This window comes from Salvelinus alpinus, chromosome 12 (assembly GCF_045679555.1).
Source record: "Salvelinus alpinus chromosome 12, SLU_Salpinus.1, whole genome shotgun sequence".
NCBI lineage: Eukaryota > Metazoa > Chordata > Actinopteri > Salmoniformes > Salmonidae > Salvelinus > Salvelinus alpinus.
Genome location: NC_092097.1, coordinates 42,369,385 through 42,386,773, shown reverse-complemented (window position 1 = coordinate 42,386,773; position 17,389 = coordinate 42,369,385). Strand labels below are relative to the sequence as shown.

Below are 17,389 nucleotides of genomic sequence, written 5' to 3'. Positions count from 1 at the left end.
CTGTAGTGTATATGATTGGCTTTTAATAATTTTTTATCTTCCAAAAGCTATTTGTATCAATTTTAAGCTTGTGGAAAATTAAACAATGACAAATCTAAATAAAAGTGGTTCTTGCCACTGCTGTAGATTGCCTTTTGGTGTAACAATAGTAACAGAAATGGATGAGCCCACGTTAACAATTATATTGTCAGAAGGAAATATAAATAAATACAATTATGAGACTACAAATACTACAAATGATGAGACTAGCAGAAAAAAAAAAATATATATCTTCCACCATAGCTACATTAGATTTTGTACACAAGATTAACTATACTATATATTATATATGTGTTTAACTAAATATAATACTATTGTTCTGATCACAATATCATTGTTTGTTTTTTTCTTCTTTTTTCAAATATCTTTCAAAGCAAATAAAAGAAGAATAATTTTAGGAGCGCTGTTGTGTTTCATGTAATCCTAATATTATATTGATAGGCTAATGTGTCTTTGTTCAAGTGTATATTTATAAGAGTGATATACATTATTTGTACTATGCTCAAACAGAAATCATGGATTAAATGACAGGATTACTTTTCAGTTATAGTTTTCACTGTCAAGTAATATTATGCTCCGGCAACAAGCATTCATATTTCTTGTAAAGTTATTAGTATTCTTAGAATATCTTCAGATTCGATCAAATGTTCAGCACGTCTCTCTTCAGGATAACCACTTACCATTCCAGATAGATGCAATGGCTTAGGACTATTGTGAACGTGTACCAGGACTGTAAAATAAAGTGTTACCCAAGACTGTAAATTAAAGTGTTTCCTATTAATTTAATGACAAGAGTTTAAATAAAGTTTAGGGTTTTGTAATGTCTGATAACAATGTACACATGCCTTTTCACTCTATTTTCCTTTCTCTCTCTCTTTTTCTCTTTCTCTCTCTGCCTGTGGCGTGGTCTGTGGTCGCTCTGTGGTTGTTTTGTTTCAGCGTCAAGATGAGGGACTAAGTTAAAAGAACAATGAGAGAGAGCGACAGGATCTCAATGTGCGCATCACGCTCTCTCTCCTCTCTCTCTCTTTCACACAGGAAAGGGTCTTGTTCACTCTTTGAGACCCGAAGAAATGAAGACAGATGTTTTTATCACACCATTCAAATGCTACAGGTGTGCATGCTGTTTTATACAATCGTTATCTTTGTGTGTTTATCATGTAGACTAATATTGTGGTTGACATCAACAAAGACTGTTTATATACAGTGTTACAGAATGTCCCTGCTCTCCGCAATGTGAAGTGAAATAGTGGAGAACAGGCTTGATTATGTTTCTGTGTTTGAACACACAGTGAGATTAAGTCTCCTACTCAACAGCTAAACAAGGAAATAACACACAATGCTGTAGACACACACTTTTCTCTGGTCCCTGTGATAAGATGACAGTACGTAGACATGAAGTAATTATATTTTTTACAGCTTTTATTTATCATCAATACATGATGCACACATCCAATAATCATAACATTAGGCTACCGCAGCAGAATGCATAGCATTGGTGTAATACTAGCACATACGAGAGTAATACCTGTTCAATATAAAGGTTTAATATTTGAAACACCCACTTAATAACAAATCCATAGCCAGAGACGTTAACATTGTGAACAGAATCCTAAATGTTTTCTTTTAGACAGTTGGAACTTCTGATTGGTTCATCGTTGTAATGAACAAAGAATAGAAAAGTAAGATGATAAAACAGTCTTCAGATTCATAAAGTGGAAGGAGATCCCTGTAAGGACACACAGTAAATACAGCACTGTCTCTGCGTCTGCAGTGTGGGCGCTCTGAATTACTCCAATGGTCCTTTCCTGTGAGGCAGACAAACAGTCAAAGAAAGTTAAATACAGAGAGATGAATACAGAGACAAAGATAGTGTCAATTATAGAGAAAGTGATCAATCACATGTAATCATATGCATTGTGATCTAAAAGGCCAAACTGATCCTATTCTGAGACACTTTATGAATACAGGCTCAGATCTACTTCTGAGAAAAAGATTAAGTCCCCGAGATTGATACAGCAGCAGGAAGATATATTTCATCGTGTTGTGAGAAAAGGGGAGAGGAGAAGAGGAGGAGAGGAAGATGTCATCACAGATTTGTGAAGTTTACACATGAGAACTTGGCAAACTGAAGTCGACACTTTTTGGGTAGTCCTGTAGCATATGCAAAAACAAATTCAGAACAGCAGAGTAACTGTAATAAACATGAATATATTACTGCCTCCTCCATATACATGCCATACAGAATATATACATTTGGATATTGTTGTGCACTTTATTGCCTTTACTTTGTCAAACATGTGAAATGTTGTTTGTGTCTGTTAAGGCCTCAGCCTGGGTTCCTAATTTGTTATCCATACTTGTAACTCAAGTTTTCACAAAAATATTCCTTTGACAACAATGCAAAATTTTATGCAAAAGTCCAAGTTAAGCATCCGTATCTCAAGTATGTCTTTGTATGACCAGCATCTTTGATAATTGACTATGCTAATTAGAAACAGCACTGGAGCTCATTCCTTGTTGGTTATTCTATATTACTTTATCGGCAGGTAAGGAAGGAGAGAAGAGACTCACTGCTGAAGTAGTACTGTGTGGAGATCAAAGCCACAGCCAGCAGCACTCCAACCAACGGCCGGACAACCTTGGAGCCACAGCCTGAAACAACAGAAAACCTGTTAAATAATGTTTAAACTGCTGGGACGTATATCGTGTCAAAGTAACTAGTTACATAACATTGGGGTTACAGACATAGCCCTGGTTCTCCAAAAGAGAGAGTGAGACATCACTAATTGGGATGGGATAATCTTAGTGTGGATATAGCTTAACACATTCAACTTGTTACAATAAACAACTTATTGGACAGACTTGTTAAACTTATGAATCTTACCTTTTGGGGTTTGATAGTTGCCTTTGGTGCAGCGGCCGTTTGGGGTGCTGTTTGGGATGCCTTGGGGCTGGGGCTTTGTGACGGGGAGTAATGTTGGCCGAGTTTCTGGTGGGTCACAAAAATACACAATGTGATGGATATAAGAAACACTGTGAGAGACACAAAATGCACAAAAGATAATGGAGAGGGATTAGGACAGATGAAGAAGCTTGGAAATGGATCTGCAACCAATGCAAAAGAATACGTTATTGCTTTTCTTTTCTATAACAAGGCTGAATTCCCCAATAACGTCCTGACTTCACTAGAAATTAAATTAATTCCAACCAAGCGCTGTGAAGGGATAAGGGTTCGCTTATGGGGACAGCTGTCACGATCGTTATAATAAGTGGACCAAGATGCAGCGTGGTATGGTTCCATCCTCTTTACTATGAAGTGAAACTCAAAGAAAACAATAAATGCAAAACGAACCATGACGCTGCTATAGTGCTCACAGGCAACTATACATAGCAAAGATCCCACAAAGCACAAAGGGGAAATGGCTACCTAAATATGATCCCCAATCAGAGACAACGATAAACAGCTGCCTCTGATTGGGAACCATACCAGGCCAACATAGAAATATAATTATCTAGATGACCCACCCTAGTCACACCCCAACCTAACCAACATAGAGAACAAAAAGCTCTCTATAGTCAGGGCGTGACAACAGCCGAAGAACCCTTTATTCTAAGAGTGTAGAACATGGAAAATCAGGAAATTGGTCTGTTCTCAGGCCATTCAAAAGATAATACAGGAGTATAGTGTAAAATAGTTATAGTTACTGTTGTGTAACTATACTGAACAAAAATATAAACACAACATTTTTCATGAGCTGAAATAAAAGATCCCAGAAATTTTCCATACGCACAAAAAAGTATTTCTCTCTAATTTTGTGCAGAAATTTGTTAGTGAGCATTTCTCCTTTGCCAAGATAATCCATGCACCTGACAAGTGTGGCATATAAAGAAGCTGATTCAACAGCATGATCATTACCCAGGTGCACCTTGTGCTGGGGACAATAAAAGGCCACTCTAAAATTTGCAGTTTTGTCACACAACACAATGCCACAGATGTCTCAAGTTTTGAGGGAGCGTGCAATTGGCTAGCTGACTGCAGGAATTTTATTTAACCAAGGTGTCACGTTCACTGTCTACAAACTCCATGTCATAGATGAGCCAAGGCACAGCGTGCATGTAATTCCACATTTCTTTTAATCGTAGTGAAACCTTCACAAAAAGAACAGGTAAACAGAAACAAACGTGACGCAACTGTGGTGCACACAAACACACACAGAAACTAAAATAATTACCCACAACATTAGGTGGGAAAAAGGCTGCCTAAGTATGATTCCCAATCAGAGAAAACGATAGACAGCTGCCTCTGATTGGGAACCACACGCGGCCAAAAACAAAGAAATAGAAAACATAGAATGCCCACCCAAATCACACCCTGACCTAACAAAATAGAGAAATAGAACGGCTCTCTAAGGTCAGGGCGTGACACAGGGAGTCACATTGAGAATAAAAATCGATTTTACAAGAGAGCCCTGTACACATTACAATAAAAACAGAAAATTAAAACAACATACACATATATGTGTATAAAACAATATAATTCAGCACACAATAAACAAAAATAAACATATTTAATAAAAGCAATCACATTTAACTACATAGAGTAGAGGTCCTCAATAAATAATTTAAACTGCACCAGTACATCTAGCTGCAGTGAACTCTGTATATTGTTCCAGAAAATAGGGGCAAAAAAACAAAATGCAGATTTTCCCAAATCTGTGGAGACTGAAGGGATCTCTAGTGTTATCCATTCCTGTGAACGGGTTTGGTAATTTATGACTTTTAATGATGTTACATATAGAGGGAGTTTCTGTCAGATTGCTTTGTAAATAAATAAAAGAGAATGCAGCTCTCTTTTTACAGACAGAGAGGTCCATCCTACATTTTATTTCAGACTACAATGTCTGTATAAACTTATTGCGGAATGGTAGACTGCGTGCAAGGATTTTAATATAGAGGTTTCTGCATGCATGTAAAGAAGCATTGTTTGAACAATCTTTCTCCTATTTTTAGTACTAAACAGAAAGATTTATTTTGATATAAAAAAAACAATCTTGGATCTTAGCTTCTTAGTAAGATTTTCAACATGCGTTACGGCGGACAACTTGCGTTACGAATGTCATCCAGAGCTGTTGCCGGATAATTTAATGTTCCAACCTCGTTTTAGAGAATTTGACAGTATGTCCAGCCGGCCTCACAACCGCAGCCTACGTGTAGCCATACCAGCCCATACCAGCCCACGACCTCCACATCCGGCTTCTTCACCAACGGGATTGTCTGAGACCAGCCACCCGGACAGCTGAGTATTAAAAACTGATTGAAACTGATTGAAATTGAGGATTACTGAGGAAACTGAGGATTATTTCTGTAATAAAGCCCTGTAATAAAGCCTTTTTGTGAGGAAAAACTCACTGATTGGCTGCACCTGTTTCCCCAGTGGGTGGGCCTGGCTCCCAAGTGGGTGGGCCTATGCCCTCCCAGGCCCAGCCCAGTCATGTGAAATCTATACATTTGGGCCTCATTTTTTCTTCTTAAATTGACTGATTTCCTTATATGAACTGTAACTCAGTAAAATCGTTGCAATTGTTGCATGTTGCATTTATATTTTTATTCAATATAGTTGTAGGCAGGGGCACAACTTTGGTTTTAGAAGTGGGGGGGTCATCATTTTGTATTTTATTTTTTATTTTGCCAGATAGATAAACGCTCCAAACAGTCTACCCGACCGCTCGGAGGCGTCCGCATGGTCCTAAAGCACAAATATGCAATTCCCGAATGTGGGGGGGACATGTCCCCCCGTGCCCAGTGAAAGTTGCGTCCCTGGTTCTAGTAAATTTAGGAACTCTGGATTAATTCAGGAACCTTCTCATCTCTAATCAGCAGGGTTGGGAAGTAACGGATTACTGTGTAACATGTTACATAACCAGAGTTCAGATTACAGATACTTTTGAAAAACTAGATGATTACTTCTAGGATAAAATTCAGAAAGGAGGTTTACGAAAAAAATCTTTGACACCTTTCTGTTTTCTCAATGACATTCAAATCAGCTTTGAAAAAAAGGTCAATTTGTTCCGCCTGAGGGAGTCTGACCACAAGACCAAATGCATTTGACGGATAGCGGGGAAATGTTGTATGCTACATTCCAAGCTCTGTCTTGCGAACTCTATCAGCATCCAAATTGATTATCTATCAGATTATCCAATTTGAATAAATGCTTGGCGGTAAGGACAACAGCAGTGGTGTAGCCTACCGGGTGATACGGATATCACTTATTATTGATATCTACATAGCACATTTATGTGAATCACACACTCTCTCATTTATCTATTTTGCCTAGAGCAGGGGTATTCAACTCTTACCCTATGAGATCTGGAGCCTGCTGGTTTTCTGTTCTACATGATAATGAATTTCACCCAGCAGGTGTCCCAAGTCTAAAGCAGAAGAACTGGCTTCGAGGTCCAGAGTTAAGTTTGAGGGGGGTAGAGAATCATTGTACCATCAAAACTGCTGTGAAATATGTTTTCCATAACCAAAAATATTGTATTTTCAGCTGGTGTACAAAACTGAAAATAAAACACCCCAAAACGAGCGCACATCGAACAGATCTATATCTATTAGACTTGCTTTCAATGAGAATGACAGATCTATAACTCACATTTCTTTGTGAATTTGGTCGCCGAAAAAGTGATATATTGCAAAGTAATCTAAAACTAACTGAAAGTAATCAGATTAGTTACTGAGTTTGGTTAATCCAAAAATTACGTTACTGATTGCAATTTTGGACAGGTAACTAGTAACTGCAACAGATTACATTTAGAAAGTAACCTACACAACCCTGCTATTTAGCCATAGGAAGAATGGGAAGCGTCAGTGCCATGCAGGGGAATGGGTTCCTCTCACCTCCAGGTCTGAGAAGAACTCCTGGCCTCCACAACTTGTTCTCTTTCTGGTTCTGGAGCATACAGGTGTAAAGCCCTGCGTCCTCTGACCTTATGTTAATGAGGCGCAGTGTGAAAGTCATCTTGCTTCCCGTATCACGCTTACTGGCCTGGAACCGGTGTTCGCCCACACTGGCTTCGTGGCTGGTCCGGCCAGCATTGTTGAGGCTGAGAAGGAACTGGATGTCGAGGTTGTTGTGGAGAGTGCGGAACCAGAAGACCTTCTGACAGGCGTGGTTGGAACACTCACAGGTGAGGACCTCTGTGTCGTTGATCCCGGGGTAGCGGACGAAGTCGGACTCTGAACGTGTCTGGTGGGACACCGGGATAGGAGAAGTGAATGGAGGTTTAGTTTGGCTAAACAAACTGCCACCACATCAAAGGAGACATACAGTATATAAACAATACTGTTGGAATGAGGTCCTGTTGCCATTTTTGCGTGCTGGACAGAGATCAAAATAATAAGAAGACATGATGGATGTCCGTATCACGTACGCTGTCCTACAATATTTTCACCTGATAAAGATCCGTATAAGATTGAAACATTGTCTGCTTGTGCGTCAATATAATTGAATTATTGTGCTTTCACCAGTGTTGTGGACACCTGTTTATTAAATCAGGTAAATTATACATGAAATACTGTACATCAAGCGAGATAGAAAGACAGAAAGAAACCAGAAGGTTTGAAACTGCTCAATGTAAAATGAAAAAAAAACGAACCTGAACAGGCACAAACCAATACTATCATCAAACCAGTCGTTTTGCAAGAGTGGAAATGTTAAATAACAGCACCTTGGAACCATGAAGAAACACAAATAAAAGGTTAGTGGAGAGACTTATCTATAAAGGTGACATTATGAAGCAAACATTGTGCGAGACACTGCTGAACTGTTTCACTTGGCTTCTTTATATGTAACGCGTCACAGAAATATGTATAAATATCTTAACTGCAGAGCTCTCGATGGATTTAAGAATAGCTCTTGGTCGTCTTTGAATTTCTGTCATGTCTTGGAGACAATATTGAGTGTCTGTGCATTTTGATTCAGCATACAGTTTTTTATTTACTGTTATTTAATCATCGCAGACTAAAACATCATATCACTTAAATATTTGAAATAACTTTATATAAAGAAACTTAAAGAAAACACAGGGGCCTCTTCAACACTCCATTAAGCAAATAACAAATAACACACACACTTAACATTCTGACTTGCACTAGTTGTCAAGGTGGGTCTAACGCTGTTCCTGAGGCCTCAACAGAGAAGAACTTGTTAACAGTGGGTAGACAGAATATTGCGGTCCTACCTCTTGTGGTGGATGTCTCGAGTGTTAGCTGAGGGTCGGCAAAAGCTCTTTCTTTTCCCTTCATGCATCTGCCAGAGAACAGGGGAGGAACTGAAGTAACATGGCCAAGTGACAACACACACACACACACACACACACACACACACACACACACACACACACACACACACACACACACACACACACACACACACACACACACACACACACACACACACACACACACACACACACACACACACACACACAATTGCAATAAAGACATTACGTCAGAAGATTTCCCCAAATAATAAATGATCTTTATGTCATCTTGTTGATTGTTTGGAAGGTTTAGTCTGTATTTGCCACTTATTAAGAGATCACTGATTCATACAATATTAACACATAAAATAAAACATAAAATAAATACTTTTTACGGTAACTTTTTACTCCTAACTTAAAACCTGTATTGCGGTATGTCTAACTATTCTTCTATATTCCTCAATTCCTCTTTAACCAAATCTCTACTCTTGATTTAAATGGAATGCTGTAGAAGTGTTCAGACACTTTTTTTACATTTCACTTGGTTTTGAGAAACTTACTCCACCAGCGATAGCCCTCATCAGGAATATAGCCTAGTGCTATTGCTTTGCAATATACTGGATGCTACACAAATATGTATCTATTCTGAATAAGGTAAAACTCATGGACCAACAGAAAGTGAACAATTTCATAATATCAACAATGACTTTATGTCTCAACCAACCCCTGGACTTCTAGAACCATCGGCATAGAAATTTCAGTCAAGGTCGAAAGTATTTAGAGTCCGTATAAATAGCACTTGTCAACACTATTTTAGTACTATATTGTATTGTTTTATACCAACACATTTAAAATGAAGGCCTCATTTTGTCCGGTGTGACTAGTTTGCACAATTGCCAAGTGTGGATCACCTCTCCTAACCCGAACCGCTCTGCCCAGGTGTGTGACCTAGACCAGCTGCAGCAGCACTGAGTACTGGAGCACAGCTGCAGATCCAGCTACCTTAACTCCAGTTCATGTCAAAGCAATACACAGCCAACCAACAATGATTCTTAAATGAGTACATCTGTCATTGCTAAAACTGATAAATACCTGTATAAATATATCTGAGAAAATCTACATTAATTGACTCTGTCAAGTAAATTCTACTAAGCCTTAACAATTTCAACAGAGCATGAACTTTACCGTAAGATGTAGTGAAGCAACTTTTTAGGTCACTGTTCCTACAATAAAGTGATATGTAGCCTATATTTGATATAAAATGAATGAGCAATATTTCTGTTTGATAGCAAATACAGTAGCTCACATTTACGTTTTCACAACATGTCTTTATACTGTGGCGTACAGCAGGTCAGCCACCAGGGGGAGACTCGTCGAGGCCTCGTAACAGATGGAATATACATCACGAGGCGATGGCTCTATCAGCTGGACGTGCCAGGTCTCGACGGGCTCTCCAGCCAGGACTAATTGGGGCTGATTGGGAGCTGGTGAGTAATCAAGGGCGGATTGCTCATCAGGGGCCTGTTGCACAAAACTAGGATAAGGGATTAAGCCAGGATATCTTGGTGATCCTGGCTCAATTGATCCGTAATCCGGTTGCACTAAAGATGGATAGGGGGCAGGAGGATATGTTATGGTATAAATTACCATGGAGATTTATTCTGTGGAGCTAGCCTGCTCCAGACCAGGCTAAATTCCAGGATCTATTTAATCTCATCCCTAATGTCAGTCAGCAGTCACCACAAATGGAAACCAATAGTTATTTCACTGCTCACTATACATTGTTATCACATATAACTAGACCCACTGTTATTATTTAAACGTTTGTGATCATTAATTTCAATGATTTTGGATAAAAAATGATTTTTAGATGATGTTGCTATCATTAGATAATTTACAGTTTCCCATAGACTATAAGGCTATATATAAAATGATAGAATATTAGGGCCACAGAGGGGAAAAAAACACAAGTCATAATATTGTAACCAGTTGTTTTAAAGGAGGACAGTTGTTAAAATGACAGATGTGGGGCATTTCGTGAAATTGTACTTCAGTATGGTTTCATAAACAAAGACATGCTGATGTGCCAGAATATTAAGTATCACATTGTCATAAGTATCAAAACTGTAAAAACAATATGTAGCTTTTCTGCAGAAAGAACCAGCCTCATAAATTTATGACTTTATCCTTTTTCTTCAGTGTGGCCCTAGTACTCTGTCATATAAACAAATACACATTCCATATGAATATAAAAACACAATGTGTAACATTATGTTCCTTTATTGAATAAGGACAAAACAAAGCAGGTAAACCATCAGCTCCTTTCGAAACTGAAGTCACAGTGACTCTACAAGATGGAAAGCACAGAATCCAAGCATATTATACAAAATGATACATACACATTCAAAGGTCTGTATATAACACACCCTGCATGTCTGCACACTAAAATAAATGCAGGACAAATCCATACACATCAACTGAACAGACAAATGAATGGATGCAGTAGCCTCCCTGCAGCCTTGTATTACACACAGTATACCGCACAAACATCATAAGAGGCCAAATTCGTCAAAAAACGAACCCAAAAAACCCCAAATTCCTCTGCCACCGCAGGACATATTTAACCAAAATTGAAAGCACACATACTAACTAAAATAATTCAACACATATTGGTCCCTCAGCAGCCGACCACTGTCGTCATCAGGGAAGATTGCCGGATTGTCCCAGTCCATGGCTGGTGGCACTCTGGGGGCCCTCTCCTTCCTCAGGCAGGCCACATTGTGGAGGACAGCACAAGCCACAGTAATATCACATGCCCTAACAGGGCTGACCCTTAATTTGTGAAGGCAGTGAAAGCGTGCCTTCAGGAGGCCAAAGGTCATTTCAACTCTGGCCCTGGTCCTGGCATGGGCATGGTTGTAGGCCTGCTGTGCTTCCTGGGGGTCTGTGAAAGGTGTCAGGAGAAAAGGCTGGCAGCCATACCCCCTGTCTCCCAGCAACACACCAGAGAATTCACCTGTCAACACAAAATCTCATCATTACTACCTCATAAACACAGTGATATTCTTGACACAGCCATGATGGTTATAAATAGGGGTTGTGTGGCTTACCTTGTGATAGGCACTGATAGATTTCAGAGGCCCGAAAGATTCTGGAGTCATGGACTGAGCCAGGCCATTTTGCCACAACATTGCTGATCACACAGTCAGCATTGCAGACCATCTGAAATCATAAGATGAGGAATATTACACCAATCAATGCACATCACTGGCAATGCAGAGTGTTCGTCAATGGACAATATCAAAAAGTTATGTTCACCTGAACATTAATGCTGTGAAAGGATTTCCTATTCACAAAATCGGCCTCATGGGCACCTGAGGGGGCTTTTATCCTTATGTGTGTGCAGTCCACTGCACCAATGACATTGGGGAAACCTGTCACACAAAGTAATGAGTATCCTACTATGTGTTAACAGTTGTCCTGTAATTTGTAGATCCTCTTACCTGCAATCCTATAGAACTCCTCTTTGATGTCACAGAGTCTTCTGTGGCCAGGGAAGGAGATGAAGACATCTGCTAATGCTTTGATAGCCAGACACACACTCCTTATTGTGCGGCAAATTGTGGCCTTGTTCAGCTGTTCTGCATCCCCCACTGAGTACAGGAAGGCTCCACTAGCAAAAAAGCGCAAGGCCACACAAACCATTTGCTCCACACTCAGTGCATGGCTCCGTGCAGTGCGGTGCTTAATCCTGGGACCCAGTAGTCTGCATAGATACCTGATGCCATCTGCAGAAAACCTGTATCTTTCATATAGATGGTCATCAGGGAAGGCCAGTGGGTCCAACCGGTCCCTGAAGACCCTTTCTCGCCTGAAGGCTCTCCTCAGCACAAGTGCTTCTTCATCCACCACATCTCGCACGAATGGGCATGCCATTGTCAGAGCAGAAAGGAACACACAATTTTGGCCCTTCATATAGGCTAGTGGCCACACCTGGTGCTGGGGGGGTGGGCAAAAGAGGGCGATGCCTTATAACGATGACTTGGTTGTACTGATTGCTGGGAAAATAAAAAAAACCTTAGAAAGATGCCACCGTCCTGTGTGCTCACAATAAGAGCTCATATGTCATGGCTCACTTGACTTTACGAGAATATACCTAATTTTTATTTTGAGCTGTGTCATCTTCTTGGAGCTGGGGGAGGAAAGAAAAATAATGATTAATACATTTGTGTTACAGTTAGCATACAGTGTACATTGAAGGCATATCTCACCTCCCTCTCAAGTTTTTTTATTTCAAGGTCCAGTTTCCTAATTGTCCTCTTTTTTATTTCGGACTCCAGTGCAAGATTTTCCATCTTTTTCTTCTTGTACTGAATGTCTATGTCTGCCAGTTCTATTTGGCGCCGGAGGTGGTTGCCATACAACTTTCTGATAGCTTGTGAGCTCTGTGAACACAATACAATTAGCGCAGCTGGAATTTGGCAGGATGTGGTGTCCTTTTATTAATACGCACTATGTTGCCAGGCTGGTTTTCCCACTGTATAGCATCTGGGTCCTGTAAAAGAAATTAGATTTTTTGATTTTGATGAGGACTCCTCACCATTGTAGAGTAAATAGTACTTTCACAGTCTTAACATGATACCTCATGCCTTCTGGAATCCAGAGAGATGGTCTCCTCCTCATCATCGTCTCCATCATGTGCTGTTGCTGCTGCACTGGGGCCTTCACCCTATCACATTTAATCGGATTCATATTGAAGCTAGTAGACAAGACATGCCAGGCCTACAGTATGCCTTTGATGGAGTACTCACTGGATCAGCATCGTCTGGTGCTTGTGCTGGTGGCTCTAACAGGAACACAGTGCTGCCAGACACTGCAAGGCAATAGGTAAACCAAAGTCAGACAGTCCAAATTGATTCAATATGAATGTGGTTGTATCCCATGTAGAGATGGAAGGACATACCTTGAATGAAGCGGGTGGCATCTTGGGAGGAACCTATGCTCGTCTCTTTCCCCCCAGGGATCCCCTCTAAGACGGGCCTGCCTTTATTTAGCTCCAAGGCCATGTCCTCTGCTGGGGTAAGGTCAGCCTTCGGTGACCCACCACCCGTGCCTTGTCTGTGGGTATTCTTTTTCACTGCTAAAACAGTACAGACAATGTGTGAGCAGGCACCTTCTGGGTACAATATATGCTTGTGCTTTGTTAAATATTAGTCAGGGACCATACCATTCTGCAGAATGTTCTTGTATTTGATTTTGACCTGCTGCCATGTCCGTTTTGGCCCGTTCATGTTTAATCTACACACACACACACACACACACACACACACACACACACACACACATTTAATGGAGTCACACTGCAAAAAATTACTTGGTATTTTTGTCTTGTTTTCAGTAAAAATATCAAAAAATTTATCATAGCTTTATACAGTGTGATGGAGTTACTTTACACAATTTCACTCATATCTGCAGTCCATTTCAATTAAAAATTTAACCGTTTCATAATTACAGTACAACTGCATTTTTGGAGATGTGAATTAAATATTTGAATTGTAATTGTGATGTTTCAGCGGAGCGGTGAGTGTGTAATTGTGCACTACTTACGCATTCAGGCGGTCTGCAATACTTTGCCACGCTTTTTCTCTTTGCTTTATCACTGTGGCGGTGTTGCCTTTCTTCTTAATTATATCTTTTACCTCCTCGTATGCCTCCATGAGGATTTGTGCTTCCGACGGGGAAAAGTACGCGGCTCTAGTTGCCATGGTAAATCAGTTAATCTGTGATCTGTGGCGGGGTCTATTTGAGTGAGCCGTGAGCGCGCACCTATCCAGGATTGGTTTCACCTGGCTTAATGAATCCGTGTCTGCTCATCCTGGCTTGGTCTTTGTGCAACCAATTAAGCCTGGACGCACATGTTTTGGCTTCATTGAGCTCAGCTGAGTCATTTATCCCGGATGTCTTAATTCTACTTTTGTGCAACAGGCCCCAGCTGTGCAAAGCCCATAAAGCTGCCAGAAGGGCAGCACACAGGAGGAGTGGGGGAAGAAAGGACTCCCGTGTTATTGTTGACGGTTGCAGAACTAACAAGCGGGAGTTCAGTTTTGTGCCCGACAGGATACAGCCAGACCCGGAATCCCAGAAGACGGCATCCCGGAGAGGGTCTCATAGGGGAGACCTATCATATCATTTTCTTTTTTATCTATTATTTAAATAAACACCCTTGAAACTGAGCTAATCCTTCTCTGTCCATGTCTGATATGGGTAAACGTCTTGACCAAACCTGTTTCTGTATGATATGTCGGATTAAGGAATAAAGACAGACACCAATGTTAAATTCAATAGCCTTGTTAAGCATTGTACAAGTCCCTACGCGTGGAGTCTGGGGAACAGTCCAACTAGTCGATTACCTATCAACTAGACTCCGTAACAAAACCCCCTGGTCTGCCACAATACCCTCTTTATGCCTATGTTTATATGGGCAACCTTTAATATATTTACTACACACACTATCTAGGGAATTCAATTCAATAGAACGATTGCCAATTTTTTTTTGATTTTCTATTTTAATTTCCAAATTTCCATTCAGTAAGAACATTACCCAGATACACTGTAAAGTGCCTTCAGATAGTATTCACACCCCTTGACTTTTTCCAGATTTTGTTGTGTTACAGCCTGAATTGTTCTAGGCCCTCTCCTATTCTCGCTATACACCAAGTCACTTGGCTCTGTCATATCCTCACATGGTCTCTCCTATCATTGCTATGCAGACGACACACAATTAATCTTCTCCTTTCCCCCCTCTGATAACCAGGTGGTGAATCGCATCTCTGCATGTCTGGCAGACATATCAGTGTGGATGACGGATCACCACCTCAAGCTGAACCTCGGCAAGACGGAGCTGCTCTTCCTCCCGGGGAAGGACTGCCCGTTCCATGATCTCGATCTCTCATCACGGTTGACAACTCCATTGTGTCCTCCTCCCAGAGTGCTAAGAACCTTGGCGTGATCCTGGACAACACCCTGTCGTTCTCAACTAACATCAAGGCGGTGACCCGTTCCTGTAGGTTCATGCTCTACAACATTCGCAGAGTACGACCCTGCCTCACGCAGGAAGCGGCGCAGGTCCTAATCCAGGCACTTGTCATCTCCCGTCTGGATTACTGCAACTCGCTGTTGGCTGGGCTCCCTGCCTGTGCCATTAAACCCCTACAACTCATCCAGAACGCCGCAGCCCGTCTGGTGTTCAACTTTCCCAAGTTCTCTCACGTCACCCCGCTCCTCCGCTCTCTCCACTGGCTTCCAGTTGAAGCTCGCATCCGCTACAAGACCATGGTGCTTGCCTACGGAGCTGTGAGGGGAACGGCACCTCCGTACCTTCAGGCTCTGATCAGGCCCTACACCCAAACAAGGGCACTGCGTTCATCCACCTCTGGCCTGCTCGCCTCCCTACCTCTGAGGAAGTACAGTTCCCGCTCAGCCCAGTCAAAACTGTTCGCTGCTCTGGCACCCCAATGGTGGAACAAACTCCCTCACGACGCCAGGTCAGCGGAGTCAATCACCACCTTCCGGAGACACCTGAAACCCCACCTCTTTAAGGAATACCTAGGATAGGATAAAGTAATCCTTCTAACCCCCCCCCCCCCCCCTTAAAAGAGTTAGATGCACTATTGTAAAGTGGTTGTTCCACTGGATATCATAAGGTGAATGCACCAATTTGTAAGTCGCTCTGGATAAGAGCGTCTGCTAAATGACTTAAATGTAAATGTAAATGTAATTGGAAATGGATTACATTTAGATTTTTATGGTCACTGGCCTACACACAATACCCCATAAGTGGAATGATGTTTTTAGAAATTATTACAAATTAATAAAACATTTATTAACTGAAATGTCTTGAGTCAACAAGTATTCAACCCCTTTGTTATGGCAAGCCTAAATAATAAAAATGTGCTTAACAAGTCACATAAGTTGCATGGACTCACTGTGCTCAAAAATAGTGTTTAACATAATTTTTGAATGACTACCTCAACTGAGGTTTTCCAATGCCCCTCAATGAAGGGCAATTATTGGTAGATGGGAATAAAACAAGCAGACATTGAATATCCCTATAAACATGGTGACATTATTAATTACACTTTGGATGGTGTATAAATACATCCAGTCATTACAAATATACAGGATGGAAACCACTCAGGGATTTCACCATGAGGTCAATGGTGACTTTAAATCAATGACAGAGCTTAATGGTGGTGATAAGAGAAAACTGAGGATGGATCAACAACATTGTCGTTACTCCACAATACTACCCTAAATGACAGAATGAAAAAAAGGAAGCCTGTACAGAATAAAACATATTCAACAACATTGCAATAAGGCACTAAAGTAAAACAGCTAAAATTGTGTCAAAGAAATTAACTTTATGTTCTGAATACAAAGCGTTATGTTTCAACACAACACATGACTGAGTACCATTCTTCATATTTTCAAGCATGCTGGTGGCTGCATCATGTTATGGGTATGCTTGTTACCAGCAAGGACTAGGGAGTTTTTTAAAATAAAAATAAATGGAATAGAGCTATGCACAGGCAAAATCCTAGAGGAAATCCTGGTTCAGTCTGCTTTCCAACAGACGCTGGAATACAAATTCACCTTTCAAAAATAACCTAAAACAAGGCCAAATATACAATTACCAAGACGACATCGAATGTTCCTGAGAGGCCTAGTTACAGTTTTGACTTAAATCAGCTTGAAAATCTATGGCAAGACTTGAAAATGGCTGTAATGTTCAAATATTGTACAATCTAGGTGTGCAAAGCTCTTACAGATTTACCCAGAAAGACTCACAGCTGTAATCGCTGCCAAAGGTGATTCTAACATGTAGTGACTCATGGGTGTGAATACTTATGTAAATTATGTTTCATTTTCAATAAATTTGCAAAAATGTCTAAAAACATGTTTTCACTTTGTTCTTATTGGGTATTGTGTGTAGATGGGCAAATTCTAATTTTTTTAATCCATTTGAAATCCAGGGTGTAACACAACAAACTGTGGAATAAGTCAAGGGGTATGAATACTTTCTTAAG

At 40.5% G+C, this 17,389-nt stretch overlaps 2 protein-coding genes across 7 annotated transcripts; both read right to left on the bottom strand.

Moving 5' to 3' along the window:
• Positions 1-1,853: 1,853 nt before the first annotated feature.
• On the bottom strand, positions 1,854-8,350 carry LOC139535300 (uncharacterized). The gene is made up of 5 exons (XM_071334607.1): positions 8,283-8,350; positions 6,940-7,343; positions 2,927-3,031; positions 2,614-2,694; positions 1,854-2,193 (listed from the first exon to the last, which is right to left on the bottom strand). Exons 1-5 carry the CDS (start codon positions 8,348-8,350, stop codon positions 2,129-2,131), a joined length of 723 nt encoding a protein of 240 aa, XP_071190708.1. The 3' UTR covers positions 1,854-2,128.
• A 2,196-nt stretch (positions 8,351-10,546) lies between these two features.
• Positions 10,547-14,291, bottom strand: LOC139536165 (putative nuclease HARBI1). 6 transcript variants are annotated; one of them, XM_071336415.1, is made up of 11 exons: positions 13,911-14,291; positions 13,531-13,601; positions 13,267-13,443; positions 13,115-13,176; positions 12,946-13,032; positions 12,817-12,858; positions 12,575-12,748; positions 12,460-12,495; positions 11,807-12,361; positions 11,414-11,525; positions 10,547-11,319 (listed from the first exon to the last, which is right to left on the bottom strand). In XM_071336415.1, exons 1-8 carry the CDS (start codon positions 14,066-14,068, stop codon positions 12,460-12,462), a joined length of 807 nt encoding a protein of 268 aa, XP_071192516.1. In that variant the 5' UTR covers positions 14,069-14,291; the 3' UTR covers positions 10,547-11,319; positions 11,414-11,525; positions 11,807-12,361. The 6 variants fall into 6 exon arrangements, with proteins under 6 accessions (XP_071192516.1, XP_071192515.1, XP_071192514.1 ...); XM_071336414.1 differs by having other exon boundaries at positions 12,460-12,748; XM_071336413.1 differs by having other exon boundaries at positions 11,807-12,748.
• Positions 14,292-17,389: the final 3,098 nt, after the last annotated feature.

What these genes read in the sequence shown, in the direction of transcription:
- LOC139536165 (XM_071336410.1), bottom strand. Translation starts at nt 12,278, where the DNA reads ATGAAGGGCCAAAATTGTGTGTTCCTTTCTGCTCTGACAATGGCATGC. An exon ending in TTCACAGCATTAATGTTCAG is followed by an intron (nt 11,526 to 11,621) that starts GTGAACATAACT and finishes TTATGATTTCAG; the next exon opens with ATGGTCTGCAATGCTGACTG. An exon ending in CTATCAGTGCCTATCACAAG is followed by an intron (nt 11,320 to 11,413) that starts GTAAGCCACACA and finishes TTGTGTTGACAG; the next exon opens with GTGAATTCTCTGGTGTGTTG.
- LOC139535300 (XM_071334607.1), bottom strand. Translation starts at nt 8,350, where the DNA reads ATGCATGAAGGGAAAAGAAAGAGCTTTTGCCGACCCTCAGCTAACACT. An exon ending in CGAGACATCCACCACAAGAG is followed by an intron (nt 7,344 to 8,282) that starts GTAGGACCGCAA and finishes ATGTGGTGGCAG; the next exon opens with TTTGTTTAGCCAAACTAAAC. An exon ending in AGTTCTTCTCAGACCTGGAG is followed by an intron (nt 3,032 to 6,939) that starts GTGAGAGGAACC and finishes GTGACCCACCAG; the next exon opens with AAACTCGGCCAACATTACTC.